Genomic DNA, 24,390 nt, shown 5'->3' with positions numbered 1-24,390 from the left:
CTCTTTCCCTCTCTCCTTAAACCTCTCCTCTCTCTTTTCCCTCTCTCCTTTAACCTCTCCTCTCTCTTTCCCTCTCTCCTTTAACCTCTCCTCTCTCTTTCCCCTCTCTCCTTAAACCTCTCCTCTCTCTTTTCCCTCTCTCCTTTAACCTCTCCTCTCTCCTTTTCCCTCTCTCCTTTAACCTCTCCTCTCTCTTTCCCTCTCTCCTTTAAACTCTCCTCTCTCTTTCCCTCTCTCCTTTAACCTCCTCTTTCCCTCTCTCCTTCCCTCTCTCCTTTAAACTCTCCTCTTTTCCCTCTCTCCTTTAACCTCTCTCTCTCTTTCCCCTCTCTCCTTTAACCTCTCCTCTCTCTTTTCCTCTCTCCTTTAACCCCTCCTCTCTCTTTCCCTCTCTCCTTTAACCTCTCCTCTCTCTTTTCCCTCTCTCCTTTAACCTCTCCTCTCTTTTCCCTTTCCTTCTCCCAACAACAGTCTCCTTCCCCTTGTCCCTTCCTTCCCGCTCCAGCAGTCTCTCTCTCTCTCTCTCTCCTCCGTCAGTGTCGTCTTTTCTGTCACTCCCATTCCCACGCCATCTTTTTTGTTTTGTTTCTCCCCTCGCCCTTTACCGCCCCCTCCACCTCCCTCAGACGCTTTCCTTCTCTCCCAGTTCTCTTCTCTCCATCGTTGAGCTATGCTAAATCCCACGCTGCGTACTTTGTCCTTGCTGTGTTCTATCTGCTGCTCTAATACTTTCTCCCTCTAGCCTTCTCATTCCTTTCTTACGGCAAGGCAGTGGGGTAAGGGCTGGGTCGTCTGATGCCTCCCTCTTTCTTTCTCTCTCTCTCTCTCTCTCTCTCCCTTCTCTTCCTCTCCCTCAGACTTTCCCCCCTCTCTCTCATTCTCTCTGCTTGCTGCAGCGACTGCTGATGAATATTAAAGAGGAGAGAAAGAGAGAGAGGCTTCCTTTGGACGCTGCCTTGCTTTCTCTGAGTGCAACGCTGCTCTAGCTCCACCCACCACCCCTTCCCTGGCTGTCGGCTGATATATAGTTGTGTGTGTGTGTGTGTGTGTGTGTGTTTTGTTAGAGAGAAGTCCTATTCAGCGAATAGCTCTCCAGGCTGACAGAGCTCCAAATCAACTCAGCCCCTTCTGACATTTTATTCCTCCCACTCCCGCCTTTTAAAACTGCAATATGTAACTTTTTGGGCAACCTGACCAAATTGACAAAGAAATGTGAGTTATAGATCAGCAATTCTCATTGAAAGCAAGTCTAAGAGGCATAGATCCATTCAATATGCACTATTTCTATGCTTCCCGTTCTTAAGTTTCATTTTTGCGTCTTTTACTTTTGATTTTGCTGAAAATACAATATTTTAGATTGTACAATAAATCAGAATATTTTTGGTCACATAAACAGAGATAAAACAGTGATACTATCAAGAGTGGTGTGCGGGTTTCTTCTATTTTCTTGTTTTATTCAACTGTTACTGTGCACCTGCAAAAAAAGAGCTCCGATGTGCGAGTGCCTTTTGAATTTTGTTACATAGAATGAAATTGGGCAAACTTTATGATTATTTTTTTTGTTTGAATTTTAGCAAACAGGCGATTTCTGCATATTGCACCTTTTTTAAGTGTTACACAAAGACGATCCACAGAGGAGATGACAGGGAGGGAGAAGACATGGGACGGGGTACTGGGGAGGTTTTAGGTGATAGTCGGTAACAAAAAGCTCTGAGATTTAACCACTTTTAAGCTATGTCCTAGACAAATAGAGACATTGGTTAACATGGTCGGGTGGGAAAAAATGATCCGGACTAACAAATCAACAGTACATAAACAGGGTGTAGTCATCAATTTTCTCCACAATTAGCCATGTTCCTTAAACGAAAATGGGGATGAATCGTTTCCCCCCCCACAAATTTAAATCACAGTGCAGCTAATGATGTGAGACAAGTGTGTGTTCATTCTGTTGCGCGTAGAAAATCCTAGCCATTGATGATTGGCCCTGCTTTACACAGTGTGTGTGTGTGTGTGTTGGCCTGGCATTATTTTATTTCTTTTATTTAACTAGGCATGTCAGTTACGAACAAATTCTTATTTACAATGACGGCCTAGGAACAGTAGGTTAACTGCCTTGTTCAGGGACAGAACGACAGATTTTTACCTTGTCAGCTCAGGGATTCGATCTAGCAACCTTTCGGGTTACTGGCCCAACGCTCTAACCACTAGTCTACCTGCTGCCCTGTTAGAGGGTGAGTGCGGGACAAAGATTAGGTGTAAACGCCTGTGAGACGCCCAACAGAGGATTAACATCTGGCATTTCAGATCAAAAATCATATCTCCAATTTGGTCTCCTCTCTCCCTCCCCTCTGCTTTTTGGATAAATGCCTCCTTTCTGACTACCTCTCCAACAAGCCGATAAGTGGGGCCCTGGGCCCTCCTCTTTAGTAGCTGAGTGAGCCCATTCGCATTTAGCATGTCTTTCCCTGTACCTCTTTGTTCGAGCCCTAAGGTAGACCAACTGCAGTGGATTGACAGTGCATAAGGAGGTCTGTGGTTCTGGTACACGTCGGGCTGTGATGCTCTTTGTAAGTCTTCTTTGTCTCTCTCTCTCTCACACACGCGCTCTCTCTTTCTCTCTCTGTCTTTCTCTCTCTCTCCCTCCCTCCCTCCCCCCTCCCTCCCTCCAGCAATCAGCCCACAAAGAGAATCAGAACACAGATGCCAGACCAGTCGCAGGCCAATACAAATTACAGGGTGGGCTTTGCCAGAACATGGTTTCAGCCCTTCTCCCTCGCCCAGTACGCCCATCCCCCGACCTCTGTCGCTGGGAGAAATGAAATGATGTCTAAAGATCGCTGCAGTCCGGTCACTGATTGCTAAATGCTGTGTGTTCAGAGGACTAGACCCTCCTGATTTGTATGTTTTTCCTACTAGGCATTGAGACTAACTTTGCCAATACTTATATCTTAAACTATTTATCCAGGACATAGGCTAGCTAACAGTTGCCAAGTGCTCAGATCTCACAGTGGCCAGATCTCAACCTGTCTATGTCTATTTAGAGTGAGGTCCTATAATATATATATATTTTTTGTCAGAACAGTGGTGTTTCACCTGCTGTAAATGAGTCTGTAGAGACGGCCAAATATAGAAAGCTATGCCCTTGACTGGTTGGCACGCCTTAGAAAGAACTGTTAGGCACCGAGTCCAAAGCAGGTGCTGATTTGTGTTGTCAGCAAACTGAAAAACAGTCGTCTGTGCAGTATCGCTAAATGACGCAGTTCTACAGTCTTGTCAGTTAGTCCAGAAAATATACACACGCAAGATGACCCCGAGCACAACAGAAAGCAACCACCCGCTTAATAAGAAACATAACAACTCGTCCACAATAACACCAGCCAAACCGCTGGACGTAAGGATCCAGAAACAGGATATGCCTGGCAGGTTGTCACGCACTGAGCTGCTGCCGTGTGTATTTTGAGAGGAACTCTCTCTTCCCCTTTGACAAGACAGGAGGAAATCCCCCAACCCCCCCCCCCCCGCATTAATATGACCCCTATGATTGGCGCATCTGATCTTGTCGTCTCTATGAGCTGCAGTGCACAGCTTGTTTCTGCAGGAGGAGGAGGAGCCCCCGTGTGTGTTGTGTCGTCTTTCAGCTGCTGTTTCCGCAGGAGCAGGAGAGGGGAGCGCTCATGGTTGGCCAGTGTTTAACTTGGCCACTTCATCATCTCGCTTCATAACAAATAGAAGCATGCTCACAAATACAGCACACCGTCCCTGACATGATGACATCCGTTACGGGGAAGTAGCTCATACTTGTAGCTCAATATCACGACGAATCGCGATTATCTAAGCTTAGAGGAGGAAGAGGAGGATTGCCTTGAGCCTGTAGAGTAGCTCAAAAGGTTCGAATAGCCTAGTTGTTGTCTCTCTACACTCACCATTGAGGTTACCGCTTTGCTCGGGGCCTCGAAGCGGGGGAAGAACAGGCTAGGTCAAGCTGCATTGAGACGTTAGGCCTACATTGCGTTGACATGTCCTTTGGTACCACGTTAGAAATGATGGATCTTTAGGGCCTACCTAGCAAAAGCCTCAAGAAACAAAGAAACCTAGCCTGTCCTTTCAAATCATGATCACTGAGAAAGGGCGTCAGAGTCTAGGCAAATGTTTCTGGAGTTTCATCTCCCCCCCCTAGCCCGCCAGTCTGTTGTTGCACCACGTCTGTCTGCGTTAGCAAAGTCCTTTTGATTACATAAAGCTTCTATAAGACAAAGAAAAAGTCCTGATCGTCCCTATCGGTCCCTATGAGGGGGCGACTTATCACAGCGTTGCAGCCCGTTGGTGTGACAATGGCCATAGGAGTTGGCAAGACTGCAGCACAAACAGATCCTGGATCAGGCTCGGGCTGCCTCCGATGAGTGGACAAATCCATTGCTGTTCTTGTACGAAGGGTCTGGGTTGGTGACTAAGACCTTTTGGGGCGAAAAAACACTGCACGATAAAACTGGGGGAGATTTCAACAGTGTGCTGGTATCTGTCTTTCTTTAGCTCAGCAGCCATATACCTGTCTGTGGGGAACAAGCATGTGTGCTGGGTGTCGATTTGGAATCGTCTCTGTCACCTTCACCCTTTTCCATTGTAGCCAGTTACTGAGATCCCATCAACTGTGGTTGGTTCTTGCACACCTCTGCTCCTCTGACCCCCTTTTCAGTAAGCCAACAACAAAGCAATGCTTAGAATCCTCTCAGTTCAATCCAGGTTCCATGCGGTCTGAAAAATGTGACACGGCACCATCTCATTTCTCAAGGCATTATTCAAATTCAGTCCGTTATCTATTTCCACCTGCCAAAGTAGTCTCATGTGGATTGCATCAAAACGAAGTAGAGCATTAACTCCGTGTTTTTTCTTCTTCTGTCTGTCTCCTCTCCTCCCAGCCTGAACTCGTTTCACCATGGATCAGCATCAGGACTTCAACTCGAGCCTGGACGGCCACGCCGCCGTGCAATTCAACTCCGGGGAGACCATGGCCTCGGCTGCCCTGGCCAACATGACACTGAAAGAACCCCAGAACCAGCAGGAGGTCAAGAAGCCTAACGGGATGCCAGACGCACACATGGGACCCGGGGGCATGGAAGGTCAGTGATGGACTAGGTCACCGGGACTGTAGATTCCGACAGCAGAGGGTGGTTATGGAAAAGAGGGCATCAGATACACGTTCTTGGGAAAACAGTGTCACGGTTTCTTAGAATCTGGTCAATCTGTTTCTTGTCGGCCTTAATAGTAAAAATGCAGACCGTGGCGATCGGTTGCATCCAGACAGAAGTAAAGGATGTTATTGTTTCCTGCATTACCGTTCCTTAGATTGCATGGTTAAATAACCCGACATCAGTGTGTGCGTGTGCTTACGGTAATCCAGGCGTTTTGGATCGGTCCCCTCAGACAGACACTCTATAGTGTGTTATATAGACCCAATTCTCTCTTCCAGAGAACAGGATTGAGACTAATAATCCTGACAGGCCACAAGAGCAGGGAGACGGACGCATACGCTGGTAATGTAAAAACGCTTTGGTTTTGAGTGTCGTCTACAGAGGCTCTTCAAGGGACACGACGAGAGTCTGGCAATTGTTCTACGCCCCCAGAGTCCGATGAACTCGTGGATGCGTGCAGTATGAAGGAAGTTAGAGGTAGCCAATGCTAGCTATTGTTAGCGCAATGACTGGAAGCCTGCAGGTACAGTAGAGTACACCTGAATCTCCCAATATCCCTATAACGTACAGAGCTTTGCCCAGTTCTATCGGATGACATGTCCCAGCTTTTTAGGTTGTGATTACTGTACTGTAGGCGATAATATTCCAGTGACCATATGAAGCCTAAATATTACATGATATAGCCAGAGTGTGTCTGGAAAAGAATGGAAGAGATATTCAATCGAGGATGTTGCTTTACGTTCTCAAATCTGGTATTTTGTCTTCATGTAGAATACTTCCTCTTTAGGGAGCAGAAGAGCATTACTACTGCTCTTATTGTACAGCTTAAACTACACTACTGAAGAACAAAATGAACAACTTCTAAAGCAAGGCATCTTGTGTTTTGAGTTGGAAATGTAGGCCACACTGGGACTGGGGGCTGTTCTTTTCCCCCAAAAGTATTTTCCACTATACCTCTTAAACTGCCTCGCTGCGTCCTCAATATGTTCACCAACCACCTACCTCCAAAATATAGGCTAGCCCGCTCTTTTGTTCCCGCGAACCTGAGGTGATGCCCGTTTTTTATTTAGTTTTTTATTCATTTTTTTTTCCCTCTCTCACAAACGAATAATCTTGCCTCTGTCTCTCGTAGAAGATTTGCTGGAGCTGTCATCGGAACTGAAATCACAGCCTCCGGCACCAGTGTCAGAGGTCTCTGTGTCTAAGAGCGCCCTCTCGGGTATGGCCGCTCCTGACCTCCGACCCTTTTATTTCTAATAGGGGGCTGTGTGAGCTGCAGGGTTGGGCTCAATTCCATTTTGATGAGTGTTCATTCAGGAAATGTTTCAGGAATTGATTCATGAATCTTGAGAGACTTCATAAACAAATCATAAATTGATCATGAATAGATTATTAGGACATGGAATTGAGTCCACCTCTGGTTGTGATTGTGCCTCTTGTTTGTGGCTTCAAAAGCAATTTGCTCATTGGTTCTTTTGGCCTCTGCCTCTTCGCGAATCATCATCCAGCTTCTTGTCACAACTACCTCAACATGCATTTGTTTTCGCTTCTTGCTTCACAGCTGCCTGCTTCACTTTTCATATATACCCCTGAGTGCCTTTGTATCCCCCTAAATGATGTGCTTTTCCTCCGTTTTCCTGTCTTCTCTTCATCCAGTTTTCAGTTTACGTAATCACCATCTACATCAACCAATGCTTCTTTTAAAATAGTTGTCTCTCTTGCTCTCTCTCTCTCTCGCTCTCTCTCGCTCTCTCTCGCTCTCTCTCTCTCGCTCTCTCTCGCTCTCGCTCTCTCTCGCTCTCTCTCGCTCTCTCTCGCTCTCTCTCTCTCTCTCTCGCTCTCTCTCTCTCTCGCTCTCTCTCTCTCTCTCTCTCTCGCTCTCTCTCTCTTCTCTCTCTCTCGCTCTCTCTCGCTTCTCTCTCTCTCTCTCTTCGCTTCTCTCTCGCTCTCTCTCTCTCTCTCTCTCTCTCGCTCTCTCTCGCTCTCTCTCTCTCTCTCTCTCTCTCTCTCTTTCTCTCGCTCTCTCTCGCTCTCTCTCGCTCTCTCTCTCTCTCTCTCTCTCTTTCTCTCTCTCGCTCTTCTCTCTCGCTCTCTCTCTCGCTCTCTCTCTTCTCTCTCTCTCTCTCTCTCTCTCGCTCTCTCTCGCTCTCTCGCTCTCTCTCGCTCTCTCTCGCTCTCTCTCGCTCTCTCTCTCTCTCTCGCTCTCTCTCTCTTCTCTCTCTCTCTCTCTCTCTCTCTCTCAAAGCTCTCTTCTTCTGAGGGCGTCTGCCTTTCCTTCCTAATGCATTTTTAATGAAATCTCTTGTCAGGATTTAAGGATGATTCTGCTGCTCCCCTGCTGCTGGACTCTCAACAATCCATGATATTTCCTGCTTCTGTTCAGAAATGGCATGTTTTTATTATGAATTATTATACCAGAACAGAACTCAGAAGCATGGCATAATCATTCATAGTAAAAACATGCCATTTCTGAACAGAAGCAGGAAATATCATGGATTGCAGACGCCTTTCTTGTTGTTGAGGCTTTTCAGAACACTTTTTATTCACACAGCCAGATCGTAGCATCAGGCATCGGGCCTAGAGTTGTGGCTCTTGTGTTCGTGATTGTCAGCATCCTTACTGTTAAGCATGAAGTTTTAGGCTGTTGTCACGATAAAGACCGTGGACGTAAGCTTCCTGTATTTAGACAATTGCCCCGGCCGGCGGTCAGTAAGTTAAGAACCCTTGTGGTTTTGTATCCGATAACGCTGTTGTATAAGTGGCACTCTGCAGTAACGTGCTCTCTCCCAGTCACGGCCAACAGGCCAACCTCAGAATAAGTGAAAGGGGGGGGGGTTCTGGGCTAATGGGTCAATATGGTCACCACTTAACTGGTGCTGTGGCCTTGGTCAGCATGGTGGCGCCATGGCAACAGAAGGCCGAACCCCCACGTCCCTATAGAGCCATAGCTAGTCACCCCTGAGCATTTTAAACATGGCTCGTAGGAATTGATGTCATGGACTTCATTCATCTTCACACTCGGTTCTTTTACCATAGGGACGTGATGATCATGGGGTTCATAATGCTTCGTATAATTGCGTCCGTGGTGTTTTAGCCCGTTTTTACCTACTTACTCACTCAGTGACTCCAGGTCTCTCAACTGTCAGTGGGCCTTTATTCAACAATGATTTATGGTATTGCCAGAAGGACAAAAGGCACTTTGGCGGTTGTGTTCTCAACGGGAGCCCACAGCTATAGATACCACAGTGTCTACTCTGCTGTGCACTACAGACGAGCTTTGGCTCTAACCTCTGTCCATGAAAACATGAACGATTGAGCAATTTCCATGAATAGAACTATGTGCGTAATGTAATTAGTTCACTTCCTCCAAACCTTCCTTGAACCACTGGCATGAGCAATACACCGCAGGACAAGAGAACAAGGCTAGATATCTAGATTTAGGCCTACATTGTAGGGCCTCATGTTCCTTTCGCTGAGTCTATTGTATGTCTGCTACCAGCAATAGTCCGTAAGTTACACTTGTCAATACAGGATAGCCAACTGTAATACAAGGACCATGGTGCATGTGTCTGGTGCTTTAGTCCCTAACTGGGGTTCAGTGACTCTGACTGCCCTATTAGCTGTAGGCAAAATCATTTATAGCCACTTAGATGATGCTGAGTTTGTAGACTGAGAACTGTTAATGGTTGACATGGAGGAATCATCAAGCTTTCCTGAAATCGGAATTTGCGGATAAGCATTTCTTATTAACGTCTATGCTAACCCCCCCCCCTCACCCCAGAAAATGTTAGGTACAATGCCTTCAGAAAGTATTCTTACCCCTTGACTTACCACATGTTATGTTATATTTTTTGTTGTTGACATTTTTCCAAATGGATTGAGAATAAAATCCCCAAGTATCTTATTTACACAAGTATTCACACCCCTGAGTCGATACTTTGTATAAGCACCTTTGGCAGGGATTACAGCTGTGTGTCTTTCTGGGTACGTCTCTAAGAGCTTTCCACACCTGGATTCTGCAATATTTGCCCATTTCTTCTTTTCAAAATTCTTCAAGCTCTATCAAATTGGTTGTTGATCATTGCTAGACAACAATTTTCAGGTCTTGCCATAGATTTTCATGTAGATTTAAGTCAAAACTGTAACTCGGCCACTCGGGAACATTCACTGTCTTCTTGGTCAGCAACTCCAGTGTAGATTTGGCCTTGTGTTTTAGGTTATTGTCCTGCTGAAAGGTGAATTCATCTCCCAATGTCTGTTGGAAAGTAGACTGAACCAGGTTTTCCTTTAGGATTTTGCCTATGCTTAGCTCCATTACATTTTCTTTTTTTTTTATCCTGAAAAACTCCCCAGTCCTTAATGATTACAAGCATAACCATAACATGATGCAGCCACCACTATGCTTGAAAATATTGAAAGTGGTACTCAGTAATGTGTTTGGGGCTAATCCTATACAACACAAGACTTTGTATTCAGGATACTTTTTTGTTGTTGTTTGTTGCAGTATTTGGCCTACTTTAGTGCCTTGTTGTAAACAGGATGCATGTTTTGGAATAGTTTTATTCTGTTCAGGCTTCCTTCTTTTCACTCTGTCAGTTAGGTTAGTATTGTGGAGTAAATGCAATGTTGTTGATCCATCCTCAGTTTTTTAAAACTCTGTAACCGTTTTAAAGTCACCATTCTTCCTCTTCGGCAACTGATTTAGGAAGAACGGTTGTATCTTTGTGGTGACTGGGTGTACTGATACATCATCCAAAGTATAATGAACCTTACCTTACATGTGGGGCACTGAGATATGAGGTAGTCATTCACAAATCATGTTATACACCATTATTGCACAAAGAGTGAGTCCATGCAACGAATGTGACTTGTTAAGCACATTTTTACTCCTGAACTTATTTAGGCTTGCCATTACAAAGTGGTTAAATACTTATTGACTCAAGACCATTCAGCTTTATTTTGATTGAATTTGTAAACATTTCAAAAAAACTGAATTCCACTTTGAGATTATGGGGTGTTGTGTGTAGGCTAGTGAGAGAGAAAAAAATCTCAAAGGAATCCATTTTAAATTCAGGCTGTAACACAACAAAATGTGAAATAAGTCAAGGGGTGTGAATTCTCTCTGAAGACACTGTAGATCGACAGATAGGTGGTGTAGGGCAGCCGTGACTGTCCCCGAAACTACACTTGCGCATGACCGAGAGTAACTTAGCGGTTTTAGCGAGCTTTAGACGAGAGGATTTATTTTGGCAGGCGGCTTGTGTGTGTGCTGTTCAGTTTGATCATACTTGTGTGAGTGTTGGCTGTATGTTGGAGATCAGCTGACCGGTGCCTGTAGAAAGTCTAATGAAGACCCCCCTTCTCCCCCCCCCTCTTTGTCTTCTTCCTCTTCTTCTTCCTCTTCCATCGAACCCTGGGCCACGCAGCTACCAGAGGGATGACCGCTACAGGTCAAGGTATGACCGCAATGCCCATCTGACCATCTCTCTTCCTCAGACCACATGTAGCCATGAGGAAGTGGAGTTTTTGAGACCGACTACCATCCATGCATATTCCGTATCAAATCATCATCAACGTTCAAATATTCATCCCAATAGCTCTCATACCAATTTGAAAACCGAGATCGGGTTTAGCATGGAGATGTAATGGACACTCTCCAGTATTGATTTGAACCACAACTTATCTCAATCACCATTATAGTAGTACCACGGCGTGTGCATTGTAGAACAGAGGACACTGTCTCATTGGAATGTTTCACGATGTAGATTCCCAATTCTTATATTGATCCTTGAAATGGATTCGTCTTAAGTGGGTAATGGAGTTTGATTTCAAGTGCAAGGTCGATCATTTAAGGATTTCAGAATGGTTCTTACGCTGAGTGATACCACACCATAGCTATAGTTTTAACCATGCTTTGTTTACATTTGAATTTGTTTAACGTTACAAACAATTGGAGTTAATTAAACAAGCTTATTTTGGGCTCTGATGGGATAATGACGCTTGAACTAAGATCGAGGCAAAAGTTATATTCTTCAAGAATCAATGGGTAGATATCATTTATAAGTCCAGAAAAAGATGGAGCAACTGCAGTTTCCCCCTTTTTTTTAAAAGGAGGAAACCATGATGTATTGTATGTGAGGCTAGCAGCCAGAAAACCCTCCCCCCGCCGCAAGGCCCATTTGCAAATGAAACAATCTGGCAGCCAGACTAGCGTTGATTCATCGCCATTGCAATTTCATATATCACAACGATCCAAGAGCGAGAGAAATTCCGAGCTGTTGGGTCATTGTGAGAACTGTGTTGAATGAGAGACTTTAAAAAATATATATTGTATTGATATGGTACAGCTTTGCTTTGACTTCTGTTGTGCATTTCGGTTGATTTTTATTTTTTTTAATTTTTTTTTTCCAGGCAGAAGTTGAAGGCTTAGTGTCTGAGCTGTTAGGTGCTTTTTATGAACCCACAGCTACATACATAGTTCATAGCGCTCATTGTGTAGTCTACCCATCCTTTCTGCTAGAAACATGGAAGCAAAATGTTTGCAACTGCATTGAATGTGATTTGCAAACGGAGCTTCTTATAAAAACACCTACAGCTCTCAAGATTTAGGTACCAAAACGATCCAGATAATTGCAGTTGATATATTTGATGTTTCATTGTTGTTCCTGTTGATGCCAGCAAAAAAAAAAGGTTCCTTTGCCCTTTGTTTTGTGTTCCTGCTCCTTCAGTGGTTGTTTTCTTTCCTTTCGATTCTTTCTTTCCCTTTATTTCTGTTCTTTTTGTTGGGTGTTGAATGTGTGTCTCTGAGGAGGAGGTAAGTGTCTCTAACACCACGGTCCTGCTGTGGATCTATCCCTCTGTCCCTTATCGTTCTGCTTCCCGGTTCCCACCACACCAGAGGAGCTCACTGCATCGCTCAGCCCCACGCCAGGAGGTGTCAGTCCTGCCACAGAGAGCGGCCGCAGTAGCAGGTCCGGCTTTGCCGACGGCGGGAGTGAAGACGGGGAGCGGGCTGGGTCGGTAAGCCCCCAGGCGTCTCCTTCAGCCCCTGAAGCCCCAATCGAGAGGGACACTCCAAGGCTCTTCTCCCCAGACTCGCTGGGGTCTGAGATGAAGAGGAGGTCGTCAGACAAGGTCTCTGTGGGCCACAGCCTGAGCGACTCTGGGTCTGAGGACGAGGATGAGCAGGACGTATGTGAGAGCAAGGAGGCTCCTACCTCGGCCTATGAAGACAGGATCAGTCCTGGGAAGCCTCAGAGCCCTCTCTTCGTGGAAAAGGAGGGGACGAAAGAGCAGGTGGATGAAGAAAAAGAGGAGGATAGCGACGAGGATGAAGAGGAGGAGAGAACAGAGGTGTCAACGATCCGCAGGAGGCCACGTCGTGAGGTCAGCTCAGAAGAGGAAGAGCAGCAGAAAGATGAAGGTTGCGCCCCTGTCATTCCCGTTGCCATGACCCCGGAGGAAGCCAAGCAGCGCGTCCTATCCTTTGACTACACGGAGCCTGAGGGACACCCCCCTGGTCAGGGCATCCCTGCAGGGTTGCAGAACGGAGCAGACAAGACCCCCCCAGAGAGCAAGAGCCCTGACTCCAACAGGGCCGACCATGGATCTCCCTTCTCCCCTAGCACCGCAGCCAACCGGACCAAGGACCAGTCTCCTCTCATCGAGTACCAGCCAGACGCCCGCGATGCGGTGGAGCAGGAGACTGAGGAGAAGGTGCAGGAGGAAGAAGAGGTGCAGGAGAAGGTAGCTAGTCCCCTGCCCATGATTGCTGTGCCCCAGATGGAGGTTGAGCCTGTCCAGAAGGATGATGTGAAGACCTCAAAGGACACTCAAGGCCAATACCTGCAGTCGGCAAACGAGGATGTCATCGCAGCGGTGACGGCAGCTCAGTCGGTGACCAAAGCCAAACCTGCAGAAGCCAAACCTGCAGAAACGAAGCCTGGCAAGCCTGCTAGTGGCCCCAAAGGTGATGCCAAAGGAGGTGCTCCTACAGCAGCCAAAGGCCCGGTCAGAAAAGTGACTGCTAATGCTGTTGCCCCTCCCCCCAAGACCACCGCCGCTAAAACTCTGAAAGCACTCCCAAAAGATGCCGCCCCACCGGGCGGAAAAGCAAATGCTCCAGGTGCCCAGCTGAAAGGTCTGTTTTCTGTTCTAGTTTATCAATCCCACCTCTCCACCTCCTCCTCCTTTCTTTTCTCTCAGATATTTTCTTCTTCTTACTAGAGCAACACAATAAAGCAGCACCCTTTCTGAAAAACATGCACAAAACGCAAAATGTGAACGTGTTCGGTTGATGAAACGGACTGCTTGTCGCCGCCACCACCACCACCGGTTTCTTTCTAGTCTCTTCTTTGTTCAATTCGTTCTCTTTTGAGCTTTCTCTTTTCTCTGTGTTTGGTCTGTGTTCTGTCTGTGTTTCCAGCCCCTGTTTTAGGTCACTAACCCTCCTGTGCCCAAATTATTTTTGCTGGCAATGTTTTCCACCCGTCAGCCCCTTTTTGCATGTCACTTGCATGTCTGTTGGGTGATGCAACATCACATCATCGTGACTGTGTATTTATGGGTCACCTTTCCTTCCACCTCCCGTCTTCTGAAACACACACACACACACACACACACACACATGGTATGGTTCACACGTGTATGCACACACACACACACCACACTCTGGCTACTGTTTCCTGTCTATTAAATGAGCAGAAAAGTGTAAGTCAGCATTGTTTGTCAGGTTTAATGTAAGCATCCATGCATATTATCTTCCCCTGCAGTGCAGGTGGTCTCTCACAGAGTGTATTTGTTACACACTACTTATCATTAGATGGATCACTGGTTCTCTTTTATGCTAATCATCTTTAAGGTTGCCTACATTGCTAATTGTCAGTAATGATCAGATAATGGCTGATAAGCACTTGCACATGGCATGATAAGGAAATGATTCCCGTTCCAAAGGTACATTTTCTGTAAAAGCTTTTCTCTGATTACTGGAGTGTAAATAATGAATCAGTTTAATGGGAACCACCCACTCTTTCAATACAGCCATTGATAGGCAGGCAATAATGTTTATCTCCTAACTAACCATTTGAAAGCATCACGGTCACCACGGAGACTCAATTTCCTGCTTATCCAATAACATGCAGGCCTGACGTTAAATAAAAAGGACGGTTTCTAAGCAGTTGTCTGTACCACATTCATTGGCCCTAAAACTAATTTAGTCCCCCCCCTCAAATGATTAGCCTAGTCCCAGACAGTGTATTATCTCTGATTCTCTGAGTGGACTGATTCGGGGGTTTGAAATCAGGCCAAGAGGCTTGAAGTCACTTTTTGAAAGTCTAGTTTTTAATAAAGACGACTTACTGTGCTTAAACCTCCCCATGCAGTGTAATGTCAATCCGCAGATCATTTAGAATCTGGGGCAAGTTTCAAATTAAAGTTCAATAAAAGTTTATGGCAAATGTACTTTCTGGCAATTCATTTCAGTGTGCTGACAATTACTATGAAATCCAAAAGCTACTTTAAAGCATCCGGATACAGCCACTAGAGTAGTTTGTCCGGATACAGCCACGCATCGTCCGTTAGCATTTTCATGCCTGGGATGAATAGGCCATTTAGCTTCAGAGAGTTAGCCTAGCCTAGTGCAGCGAGGTCTCAAAGTTGCTGATGAGACAGGACTATGATATTAGCACTGACTCTCGGTCCCCTTCTTTGACCCTCTCTTGCAGCCAAGGCCAGTGCAGGGGCTGGGAAAGAAGCAGCTGAGAAAAAGGTAGGTGATAATTGATGTGTGGACCAGAGGTCTGACCTCTGGAGTGACCTTGAGATATATCGATGCCTGCTGTATCTCAGTGCTTCACTTTACAGCCGCAAAGGAGGTTCCAAACATGTTGGGTCAAATTTGACAGAAACTTTTGCATCAACCATCTGCCTTCAACTGAATGCCCTAAAAAAACGAATGGTTTTGCTCTGCAGTACAGCATATCTGCATGCAAAGCCATTCACCAATCACACACACTTTTTGACATATTGAATTTAAGATTTTTACTGGCTTTAATGGCTTATATTGGTTTTAATTGTTTGTCTATATCGCTTATAGGTTTTTGTTAAGTTCTACCATCGTAATGCATTTCTTTAAATGTTGTTTGCTTTCACTTTTGTCTTTTCCTTTGTGTTTCATAACACTTTTTTACCACCTTTGGTTACAAGACACCCAACGCCACCACACCTGTCAAAGCATCCACCCCCAAACGACCCTCCTCGGTCCAAACCACCCCCAACAAAAAGCCTTGGTCCTCTTCCTCTGCCCCAGCCTGCAACACTAGCAGGCCCAGCTCAATATTTAAACCCAGTCCAGGCAGTGCAAGAGCCAGAGAGCCCAGGCCAAGGGTAAGTAACACACATGGACAGGTCTCAACTTTGACCACGATCCCAGGCTCAGGCCAGCCTATCCATAGGCTCATAATGCTCAATGGCATTATGACATGAATACCTCAAAGTTCCATGGTGTTGAATGATCTTATGCAATGCCTCTCCTAAACCCCAAACACTCAGTCAGTTCTTTCCCAAATTAGTCCGGAGTCTTTTGTTTCAACACCGGTTCATCGCTTGTTGTGTAGTTTCTAGTTTTTCCCATTCTAGAAGTAACCGTGCTGTTTGGTTTCCAGACTGGAGATGGGAAGACCGCCAGCACCAGGACACCAGGTGCCAAACCCCAGGGTGCTGGGACCAGGATGCAGACCAAGACCACTGCTGGAGGTCAGTCAGTACTCAGGACATGTTCAACAGATGGTCAACTCTCAATGTGTTCCTTTAAACTCGTACAGCAGTGCCTATAATGGGAACACATGAAGCGCGATCACCATTAATCCATTGAGAGTTCCCCAATTCGAGAGAGGTTAACACATGGAGTGTGAGCAGAGATGAGGGAGCATGATAAGGATATGGTCAGACTCCATATCCCCATTGAAAAAGGTTCTAACTCTAACAACAGCTTGATACCTTTGCCATCTCTAACATGTGGCAGCTTGACAACTACATTTGCATCCCCAGCACGTTAGATGGTGTCACCACCATTTCCTGTGCTCTCTTTGGAATGGCGTGATGGAGAGAGAAAATTTTACCTAGAAGTGTCTGGGTATTTTGGCTTTAACTACAGGCTGAGCAAAACATCACCGGTGCCTAGTTTCAAAGAATTGTTCCAGAAAACAGGAGCACAAACATAGATTGGAATAACCTAATCCTAGATTATGTTTCTCCTAACCTTGTAGTTGATTCCCCCAAGACGTCCCAAGACCGTAGTGGCTACAGCAGCCCCAGCACACCCAAGTCCCCCGCCAGCCGGGAGGTGAAGAAGGTGGCGGTGGTGCGGACCCCTCCTAAATCCCCTGGGTCCATGAGGGGGCGCAGTCCGGTGCCCCTGGCCGCCCCCATGCCCGACCTGAAGAACGTCCGGTCAAAGATTGGCTCCACGGAGAACATCAAGCACTCGCCTGGTGGAGGACGGGTAAGGGCTTGAAACCGTTTTCTTTCGTTTTTTTTAATGATATGTAAGGGTTGAAGGATTTCAGAAACCTTCCCAAAGTTTGCAGGTTTTTCAGAAACCCATGGTAAGAGGAAGAGGAGGTGATGGGAATCTGCCAACAGGAAGTCCTCCATCTGGGATTTCTGAAAAACCCAGGAACTTCTGAAAAGTGGCCTGAAATGTACCCGGGTGCTGTTTTTCTTAGGTATCTTTCTTCCAAGCTTGAGTTGTTTATCACAGGCCGGAATCCACATACCACTCCAGTAATTGGCATTTCAAAGCTTATGTTTGAGTTGTGATCACAAATGGCTTTACAGTATTTGTTGAATATGTCCAGAAAAAAAAAATGGTTTGTTCCATATTAGTTCCTTGGATGTTTGTAAGAACGCTTTCTCCCTCCTGACTCTTTCAGGTGCAAATAGTTGAGAAGAAGATGGATTTAAGTAACGTTCAGTCAAAGTGTGGCTCCAAAGCCAATCTCAAGTATACCCCAGGAGGTGGCAATGTGAGTAACACAGACGGCATGGCGGTCAAGAGACTGCAGACAGGGACATTACCCATTTTCGAACTCCTACAGTACAGAACCCACACACTTCCATAAAGACTGGTCACTTGATCATTGATCTGTAACTATTTTGAGATCAGTGCATGTCAGATATCCCTGACCTGTGAACTAAGGACATTGCCTCATGCCTGTAACTTCTGAGGGTGATACATTTAGCTATTGATTTGGTATCTGCGGTGCAGACACTGACCTTGAACTTTGAGGCTATCTTGTAGATAATCTGGTTTCAGTAAATGTCTAAATAGCAGTCAGCAGCAAGATCCACAGCTGCTGCAGCAACCTGCTAGGAAGGTGATATTTTCGCCTCTCCTCTACCTCTTCCAGGTGCAAATTTTACATAAGAAGATCGACTTGTCTAGTGTTCAGTCTAGGTGTGGCTCCAAAGACAATCTCAAGCATGTCCCCCGAGGTGGTAACGTGAGTAACTTGAGGATGAACTCATGGTTTGGTCTTGAGCCTTCCTGCAGTTAGAACCAGATCATGGCCTTGGCCAGAACATAAAGGCTATTCCTTCTCCACTCTCTGCTCCTCCTAGACTTAAATTAAATGAGGACTTCACTAGTTTATAGCTAGATAGTTACTTAAGTTTGAGGAGTTTACAGGCTTTCTTCATTTTTGTTAAATTTACTCTCTGATATTCTCTTATTGTAGTAGCACAAGCTATGTAAGTTTGTAATCAATATTTCAACTCGATTCCTTTTAAATCAGTTAGGCTATCGCTTGATTTGATACAGGAACATTAAATAAATCAACAAAGTGAATGGAACAACATTTCAAATAAGATGAATGTGCCGAGGTAATTATAGTCTTGAAGTATATGATGCATGTGACCTTATTCAACGTAACACATGAGAGCCCTGCTCTGCATAATGTTTTCAAGTAGGAACACTTCTCGGAAGTCTTAACATCTTACAGTTGCAGCACGTTATGAAACGTCCTTTTATTTTTCCAAATACGAAAAACATTCAAAATCACATGTAAAACTATACACGAACAGGTCTTATAGTTTTAAGACCTGTTCATGTGGAGGTTCAAGCTGGGATCAAGCCGAAATATCTTTGAGATACTGCATTAACTTCTGGTCACCGCCATTTGTCCCCTTAAAGCTTAATGTTTTCATAGTTTTCAAAGACACAACTTTGAAAGCAGATTCCTCATACAGTTGCCTTTTTACAGATTCATTCCACACTGGCCTAGCGTAAATGCAAGCATTGTGATTTGATCTGCATTTCTACCCTATACAAATCAATTCCAACACAATACACTAAGTTTTCAACATCTGTCTAAAACCTAGACTTTTCTAGAATATGAGAATTTGCTGACCTTATCGCATCACAAGCAACCCGGTCCCCCTCACCAATAAAGCCATCGTTTCTCTCAACGAGTCACGATTACAGACCACTCAGACCAGAGTGGATGGTGCAGCGTAATGTACAGGTCTGTCAACCAGTGTCCTCTCATTGAGCTGACTAAATGCCTTACAGTAATGGACTGTGCACGTCAGACGTCATTAAATCTGGTTTTGGATTGACAGCCTTAGTAATACAGACCTGAAATGAGATGACCCAGAACGATGAGGGACTTACCATGATTAAATGTGCGCTCAATAGAGCTCTCCACAAAACGATTTGACAAAGTATGAGGAAAGATCCAGCGAAGTAAAATTAATGATTCTATTTGATTTCTATGGGCTGATGGGTATTTTCACCAGGTTCATCTACCAGGTTTATCTCTCGGGACTATTGTGTACTTTGTCATTCCCTAAAAAGAGAATGATCTGTTAGATAAATGATGTGAGTTTATGTTGTGTACTGTATGTACAGTGGGCAACAGGCACAGCTGGGATACAATAAGCCCAATTAGACCAATAGAAAAGAGTAGCAGACTAGAGTAGCATCTGAGACTAAATCTTACTGGCTTCAACTTTCTGCAGAGGGCAACACTAAAACCACCCAGAAAGCCAAGATAAAGGCCTAATCAATCTCTTTAAAAACTTTGATTTCATTAAACTGCAATGGGACACTGGTTTAAGGTTAGGGCTCGTCAGCGACCGTTGTATAGCACCTTGGCCCCTTTTGAGTCCCTGAAAACAGCTGCATGGGTAAGGCATTACAGGGGGCAGGGCATCCTTGCCTGGAGATGCTGTTGCCAAGTTTGTGTTTTTGGTCTGTCTGCCCTAGATCTGTCTCCTCAAATGTGTCTCTAATAACCTGTATGATGCACCCCAATGGCTCTTGTAGTCTCAAACTCTCCAAGTCCAATACGCGGTTCAGTGTCTTGAGCTGAACACCTCGACATCCGTGCTGGTCGTTACCTTGCATGACATGGATGACGTGAATGCAGTAGTGATGAGAAAAAAAGCAGAACATCATTGACTTATAATGGTGGCACGGTTCTCCTGGTTGGTGTATGACCGTGAGCATGCAGTCCCAGCGGGCAAACATTGGGGTGGTAAATCCATAATGACGCCATTTTCTGGTTCTAAAAATGTCAGATTACAACCAGTTAAAATCCTCATCTCGTTTATGACAATACCAAAGATGTCTGGGAAAGAGGTCATATTCTGGTCCGATAATTAGTTAAAGGCATCTTTTAGCTGACCAAGACATTGACAAACCATTTATTATAATCAGAATACAACCTATGACGTCACAAAAGACAGAATTACAACCAGTTTTGCCCGCTGGACTCAACCTGAATCCTGTGATATCTTCCTCCAACTCATTGTCCCCTCCGCCACCACCCATCAACCTCCTGTAAACCAATACTGTCTAAGTAGAGATGTAAGGTTCAAGGCTTACAACAGAAATGATGAGGCCAGTTTATTTATACTGGTAAGCGGTAAATGGATAGTGATTGGGCTGCACTGAGTTGGATGTGGCTGTAGCGTTGCAGTCTTGCTGTAGTTGTGTCTATCTGCTCGGAGAAACAAGGGCTGGGCTTCTGTGCTGTGTGTCGAGAATAATGTGATGAAAGCCTGTATCTCTATGCAGCATTGACACCACCATGTGTCTGTACTGCGTAAATACACGTTCAAACTGCATACCAGCAAATCGCTGCATGTTTGAATGTGTATATGTTTGTGTGTATGTAAACAAGTGGGGGTATGGTTGAAATGTTTTTTTCCCCCCCCAGCAATATTCATTTAAACACATAGGCCTATTGTTTTTATTTTTTCATTTTATTCAAGAGAGTAAACTTATTTCGCTTAGGTTGCTTTGGGGATTTGATTTAGTCTAGATTGTAGTGGAGACTTGTTTTAAATCATGGATGGAGTGATTTTATGAGAGCTCTGGTCATTTGAATTTCATATTCATAAACTCAGCAAAAAAAAGAAACGTCCTCTCACTGTCGACTGCGTTTATTTTCAGCAAACTTAACATGTGTAAATATTTGAATGAACATAAGATTCAACAACTGAGACAAACTGAACAAGTTCCACAGACGTGTGACTAACAGTAATGTAATAATGTGTCCCTGAACAAAGGGGGGGGCATCAAAATCAAAAGTAACAGTCAGTATCTGGTGTGGCCACCAGCTGCATTAAGTACTGCAGTGCATCTCCTCCTCATGGACTGCACCAGATATGCCAGATCTGGCTGTGAGATGTTACCCCACTCACCAAGGCACTTGCAAGTTCCCTGACATTTCTGGGGGGAATGGCCCTAGCCCTCATCCTCTGATCCAACAGGTCCCAGACGTGCTCAATGAGATTGCGATCTGGGCTCTTCGCTGACCATGGCAGCCTTTCCTTTCTTGCAGGAAATCATGCACAGAACGAGCAGTATGGCTGGTGGCATTGTCATGCTGGAGGGTCATGTCAGGATGAGCCTGCAGGAAGGGTACCACATGAGGGAGGAGGATGTCTTCCCTGTAACGCATAGTATTGAGATTGCCTGCTATGACAACAAGCTCAGTCCGATGATACTGTGACACACCACCCCAGACCATGACGGACCCTCCACCTCCAAATCGATCCCGCTCCAGAGTACAGGCCTCGGAGTAACTCTCATTCCTTCGATGATAAAAGCGAATCCGACCATCACCCGAGGTGAGGCAAAACCGCGACTCGTCAGTGAAGAGCACTTTTTGTCAGTCCTATCTGGTCCAGCGACGGTGGGTTTGTGCCCATAGGCAAAGTTGTTGCCGGTGATATCTGGTGAGGACCTGCCTTACAACAGGCCTACAAGCCCTCAGTCCAGCCTCTCTCAGGCTATTGCGGACAGTCTGAGCACTGATGGAGGGATTGTGCGTTCCTGGTGTAACTCAGGCAGCTGTTGTTGCCATCCTGTACCTGTCCTGCAGGTGTGATATTCGGATGTACCGATCCTGTGCAGGTGTTGTTACACGTGGTCTGCCACTGCGAGGATGATCAGTTGTCCGTCCTGTCTCCCTGTAGTGCTGTCTTAGGCATCTCACAGTACGGACATTGCAATTTATTGCCCTGGCCACATCTGCAGTCCTCATACCTCCTTGCAGCATGCCTGAGGCACGATCACGCAGATGAGCAGGGACCCTGGGCTTCTTTCTTTTGGTGTTTTTCAGAGTCAGTAGAAAGGCCTCTTTAGTGTCCTAAGTTTTCATAACTGTGACCTTAATTGTAAGCTTTTAGTGTCTTAATGACCGTTCCACAGGTGCATGTTCATTAATAGTTTATGATTCATTGAACAAGCAACAGTGTTTATATCCTTTACAATGAAGATCTGTGAAGTTATTTGGATTTTTTTAAATTATCTTTAAAAGACAGGGTCCTGAAAAAGGGACGTTTCTTTTTTTGTTGAGTTTATATATATTTTTGTATTATTTAGCAATTTACTTCGATAAACATTTGATCAGATATATAGATGATAAAAGTGCTGTTTTCATGAATGTCAGTCATTTTATGATTACTTTCATCCTCCTGATCATCAGGTATCTTGTCTCGCTTCTCAGGAAAACAGACGTGGGGGAATGTGTAGTAGAGAATATTCCTGTAAAAATTTGAACGAAAAGGTGAAAGGCTGGTAATCCAATCATCTAATCACATATGTGTCCTTACATACATGGCGCGGGTTAAACTGGGTTAGAAAACAGCATTGTATCGTCATAGTTTCTAGAGATGTAATGAAACATCTTTGCATTGTACCCAAGAGGGCCTTTGCATCCAAATTTGAGACCTAGTTGTCTCCTTTAGATTCAAATTTCATCATTATGGCCTGATTTTTTTTTGATAACTATGACTGAATTCCCTGAAATATTCTAGCTATCTTTTCATCATTTTTAAGGAAATTCTCATGTGTGGCTGCAATAGATTAACCCCTTTCCCTTTTTCCAACCAATATCTATTAAGGACAATGCTGGAAGCAAGTCTATTCAGGAAGCCATTCATGGCGGTGTCCTTGTCCTTGCATGTGACTGATGCTGACTCATTCTAGATTGTCTCTCTGTATTCTGCCTCCTCGCGTCGCCCAACAAGGACCACTCCTCTGGTCTGATTCTATCTATGCTCTGATGATCTCCTTTGTTTCTCCCCATTTGCCATATCCAGGTTCAAATTACTCACAAAAAGATTGACCTCAGCAACGTACAGTCAAAGTGTGGATCGAAGGCCAACATTCACCACAAACCAGGTAATTTATGTACAGAATAAAACCGTATGGTGACTGAAATGAAACAACATGCAACAGAGAGACCCTGCTCTAACATGGACTTACGGTTGAGGCTATTGGTCGATACTCAGCCATATCAACAAATGGTTTTATGCTCCCTGACCAATGTGAAATAGGAAAATGTGTTGAATATCCTTTGCGGTGCTAAAGAATGCCGCTTGTCTTCATTAGGTGGAGGCAATGTGGAGATCAAATCCGAGAAGATGGACTTCAAGGTTCAGTCTAAGATTGGGTCCATGGACAACGTTGGTCATGTGGCTGGAGGTGGCGGGAGGAAGGTAAAACAGACTCACTATCACTAATGTCCGAATTGACTCGCACGTCTTTCAAAAACAATACTTTCATGTTTCAATCTTTCAAAAACAACAACAACTGTACAAACCTATTACAATCAATTACTAATTTATATTCTGAAACACTGAATTATTCTGCCCGAATTCTGGAGTCAACAGTCTGCACACAATTCATTGCTAATATTCTCTCTGGCTTCAAATCTCTGAAATCTAAATTATCACTCTTCTTGCTTGGCAAACTCTTCCTTAGCAAACTGAGCATGCCATGAAACTTGCTTGTAAACATTTCTAAAATGTCACGCAAAAGAGCGATTAACACAGGGTCACATTAATTACTAAGTAGGCCTCTCTCTCTGCATTGCCAATAGGCATACGCCTGAGTGTCATGTACTTACAAAAATATGTTTTTACAAACACTTTTTTATATCAATATTTCATATAAAGCCTAACAATAGATCATAAATACATTTTATTGCAAATACAAACTTCCCTAAAGGTAACTTGACCGCTGTTAAAAAAAACTCTTACCACACATAGTACACGGAGGCCAATTTTAAACTCAATACGGTAAAAAACTGAGGCAGTATTTTCCCTCATCTCGGCACCCAGAACCAAATCAGATACTCAATATTTTAATTCTTAAGCCTATATCAAGAGGTTACATTTTCCCTTGCAATGGCAACTCTGGCGACCCATTCTCCTGCTCTCCTTCCTCTTCTCTTTTCCCAGCATGTTTGGGTGGCAGCAGCTCCTCTCATTTAGCCTGTGTACCCGTCTCTTTAGCTAATCCACTCCATGTCATGTGCCAAAGAGAGTGGCCTTTCTGTCATCTTCAAATATGATCATTCTATCATTAATGAGCTTGAGGAGAACGGAGGATTTGATCCTGATTCGATCACCCTTAGAGCTATCCTCCAATCACAACTATTATGCAAATATTGGAACTTTTTAGTCTCCACAGAACACGTGAGTAGGGTCTATCTGCAGACCGCGTACTACATGCCGCGCCCACAACGCCCCACTTACTACATGCCGCGCCCACTGCCATTAAGGCTAGGACACCGGCAGTTGAGAGGAGCGCACTTGTTTGAAATGGAAAAGCTCCTCAATAGCTACTGACAAAGAAGAACGTCAAGACGAAGCAGCTGCTTTACAAGTGGGATGCACTGTTGAGCGT

General features: G+C 44.8%; 1 protein-coding gene across 6 annotated transcripts in view; it reads left to right on the top strand.

Moving 5' to 3' along the window:
- LOC115110131 (microtubule-associated protein tau-like) overlaps window positions 1-24,390 on the top strand; it is a 41,379-nt gene that overhangs the window by 10,477 nt on the left and 6,512 nt on the right. For 3 of the 6 annotated variants that reach the window (XM_029635523.2, XM_029635524.2, XM_029635525.2), the window contains exons 2-12: window positions 4,917-5,117; window positions 6,322-6,408; window positions 10,616-10,645; window positions 12,088-13,329; window positions 14,912-14,955; window positions 15,393-15,572; window positions 15,851-15,941; window positions 16,454-16,689; window positions 17,120-17,212; window positions 22,800-22,881; window positions 23,092-23,198. In XM_029635523.2, coding sequence (XP_029491383.1) covers window positions 4,934-5,117; window positions 6,322-6,408; window positions 10,616-10,645; window positions 12,088-13,329; window positions 14,912-14,955; window positions 15,393-15,572; window positions 15,851-15,941; window positions 16,454-16,689; window positions 17,120-17,212; window positions 22,800-22,881; window positions 23,092-23,198 — 2,376 coding nt within the window. In that variant the 5' untranslated portion in view covers window positions 4,917-4,933. The remainder of the gene's footprint in view (window positions 1-4,916; window positions 5,118-6,321; window positions 6,409-10,615; window positions 10,646-12,087; window positions 13,330-14,911; window positions 14,956-15,392; window positions 15,573-15,850; window positions 15,942-16,453; window positions 16,690-17,119; window positions 17,213-22,799; window positions 22,882-23,091; window positions 23,199-24,390) is intronic. The other 3 variants (XM_029635530.2, XM_029635528.2, XM_029635529.2) reach the window with 3 other exon arrangements.

Source organism: Oncorhynchus nerka, linkage group LG26, assembly GCF_034236695.1.
Source record: "Oncorhynchus nerka isolate Pitt River linkage group LG26, Oner_Uvic_2.0, whole genome shotgun sequence".
Classification (NCBI taxonomy): Eukaryota; Metazoa; Chordata; class Actinopteri; order Salmoniformes; family Salmonidae; genus Oncorhynchus; species Oncorhynchus nerka.
The sequence above is the reverse complement of the archived record's forward strand: the minus strand, read 5'-3'. Positions and strand labels throughout refer to the sequence as shown.